This window comes from Myotis davidii, unplaced genomic scaffold (genome assembly GCF_000327345.1).
Source record: "Myotis davidii unplaced genomic scaffold, ASM32734v1 scaffold1497, whole genome shotgun sequence".
NCBI classification, from domain to species: Eukaryota; Metazoa; Chordata; class Mammalia; order Chiroptera; family Vespertilionidae; genus Myotis; species Myotis davidii.
Window position 1 is genome coordinate 94,581 of NW_006290147.1, and position 2,254 is coordinate 96,834.

Below are 2,254 nucleotides of genomic sequence, written 5' to 3' on the forward strand. Positions count from 1 at the left end.
TTAATAACAGGACAGGAGCACAGATATGATGTGCACTGCGTTCCCCCCAGCACTACCCAACCCCACACCATTTTAAGCACAAAGTAAGGGAAGTGCTTCCAATTTCAATACATTTTTTATCACAACTATTTACCACTCATTTCTGTCACATTTCTAAGGAAATACATTTCTAATGCCATGTTGTCTTGTCCAGATCACTATGTAAGATGGAAGGTTACTCCATTGCTTCAGTAAAAAGCAAAACTCGTACTCTTAAACCTCATAAACATTAAACTCATAACCAATATCATTTGTGCATTTAGATTTTGACACTAGTTACACTTGTTTTAAAGAACAGCATTTGAAAACACTCAGCAACAATAGGTAAAGCAATAGTTTAATAACAGAACAGCAGCACAGATATGACATGCATTGCATTTCCCCCAGCACCCATCACCCCTCACCACCACTTCAAGCCAGAGTGAGGGAAGTGCTTCAGATTTCAATACATGTGGGGGTTGCTGAAACGGGTGTTGGAAAGATCACAGGCTGGAGCAGCAGCGCGAATCACCGCCTCGAATCTTTGGCGGGTTCTTTCCACGTCATCCTCCAGGGCTTGTTGGTACCAGTGCGGGAAGGCGCTGGGCTGGGTACCATGAAGCCTGGCTAAGAACTCCAGCACTCCCATCTTGCTGGTCTCGGTGTAGGCTTGTGGACCCCACAGGAACTCGTGGCTTGGGGGATCACTGTGGAGCACCAGGCGGTACTCCAGGTAGCCTTCTTTCACCAGATCTGTGATGAGCTTCGTGGGCTCCCTGTGGAGGTTGTGCTCCTTTCCAGCATGTATGCCCATTGCATTGATAACATCGCAGATCTGTTCCTCGGGGGCACGGTTGCCCTTCATGAAGATGACACAGAGGATGGTCATCAGGAGGCCCTTCTTGGGCATGATCTGCCCATGCAGACTGCTATCCCAGCTGTTGTGCAGCTTGCTGACCAGGATGTAGCCGTGCCCGGCTGGGTCAGCTTCCTTTATGTCAATGCCGAAGGCCAGCACCATCAGCTCAGAGGATCTCTTGAGGATCTCCTGGAAGTAGGACTTGTGCTTTCTGATGACATGCTTCATCATGTCTTCCTTGGTGATGGGCTGCTTCATGTTATACTGGCGCAGCATGAACTGCACCAGCAGCATCGCCTTCTGGTCTAGAGGGCTCCTGTGGGAGTCATCAGACAGCGACTCTGCCTGGCAGGCACTTTCCTGGGAGGCATCTTCCTGGGAGCCACTTGCCTGGCCGGCACCTGCCTGGGTGGCAGCTGCACTTTCCTCGCTTTGGCTCTCGCTTTGGTTCTCGATTTGGCTCTCGGTGCTGGTGGTAGTGCTATCAAAACATGGCCACGCGATTCTTGCCTTGCGGGGAGAGCTAATGGCTGCTGCGGCTCCCTGAGGCTCCTGGGACAGCACAGGCTCAGGGCTGTCCAGGGAAGAAACCTCAGAAGAGGAGGAAGAGGAGGACTCATCCCCCTCCTCTGCAGAGGTCTGAACACTCAGGTCTCTCCCAGACTCCATCTGGGCCTGTCGGTGTCTCTCTCCGGCGTGGTGCTTACTCTTCTTCCCCCGAGGCATGAGGACACTGGACAGGGGCAGCGGGCACCGGTGTGGCAGGAGAGGAGGTGATGTGGACCCCTGGAGGAGGGAGAGTGTGATGGCATGCGCGCCCTCAGCAGGGACATAGCATCTGGACCTTAACCCCGGCCATGTCTGCAGGGTCTGAGGGCAGTGATCCAGGCACCCACAGGGCTCCTGCTCCGCCCTACGACCCTGCAGAGGAAGTGAGGGTGCACCTTGGGCTGAGAGCAGGCCTGGCGGGGTCAGGCTCTGTGGGTCCCCAGTGTTCTGAGGTGGAGGATCCTCTCCTTCACAGGATCATCCTGTGGACCTACTGTTGGCAGGGCCCAGCCTCCTCCCTTCTCCACTGTGAACTAAACTCCTTACCCCAATGGCCTTACCCCTGTGAGGCCTGGGGGAAGTGAAGGAGAGCCCTATCTCATCACCCTGCTGGGGATGGGCTTCTAGAGCTATATCAGGAGCAGTGTTTTATGGGATCTCTTTTTTTTTCTTTATTGACAAAGGTATTAAATATGTGTCCTGATACCACAATTGCCCCCCTCCACCTCCCAATCATGCCCTCACCACCTTGGTGTCTGTGTCTATTGGTTAGGCTTATATGCATGCATAGAAGTTCTTTCCTTGATCTCTCCACCTCACCCCACCCTC

The 2,254-nt window shown here is 53.1% G+C and overlaps 1 protein-coding gene across 1 annotated transcript; it reads right to left on the reverse strand.

Moving 5' to 3' along the window:
- Positions 1–481: 481 nt before the first annotated feature.
- Positions 482–1,603, reverse strand: LOC102764827 (melanoma-associated antigen B18). Its single transcript, XM_006763201.1, has one exon. It carries the CDS (start codon positions 1,601–1,603, stop codon positions 482–484), a length of 1,122 nt encoding a protein of 373 aa, XP_006763264.1.
- Positions 1,604–2,254: the final 651 nt, after the last annotated feature.

What these genes read in the sequence shown, in the direction of transcription:
- LOC102764827 (XM_006763201.1), bottom strand. Translation starts at nt 1,603, where the DNA reads ATGCCTCGGGGGAAGAAGAGTAAGCACCACGCCGGAGAGAGACACCGA.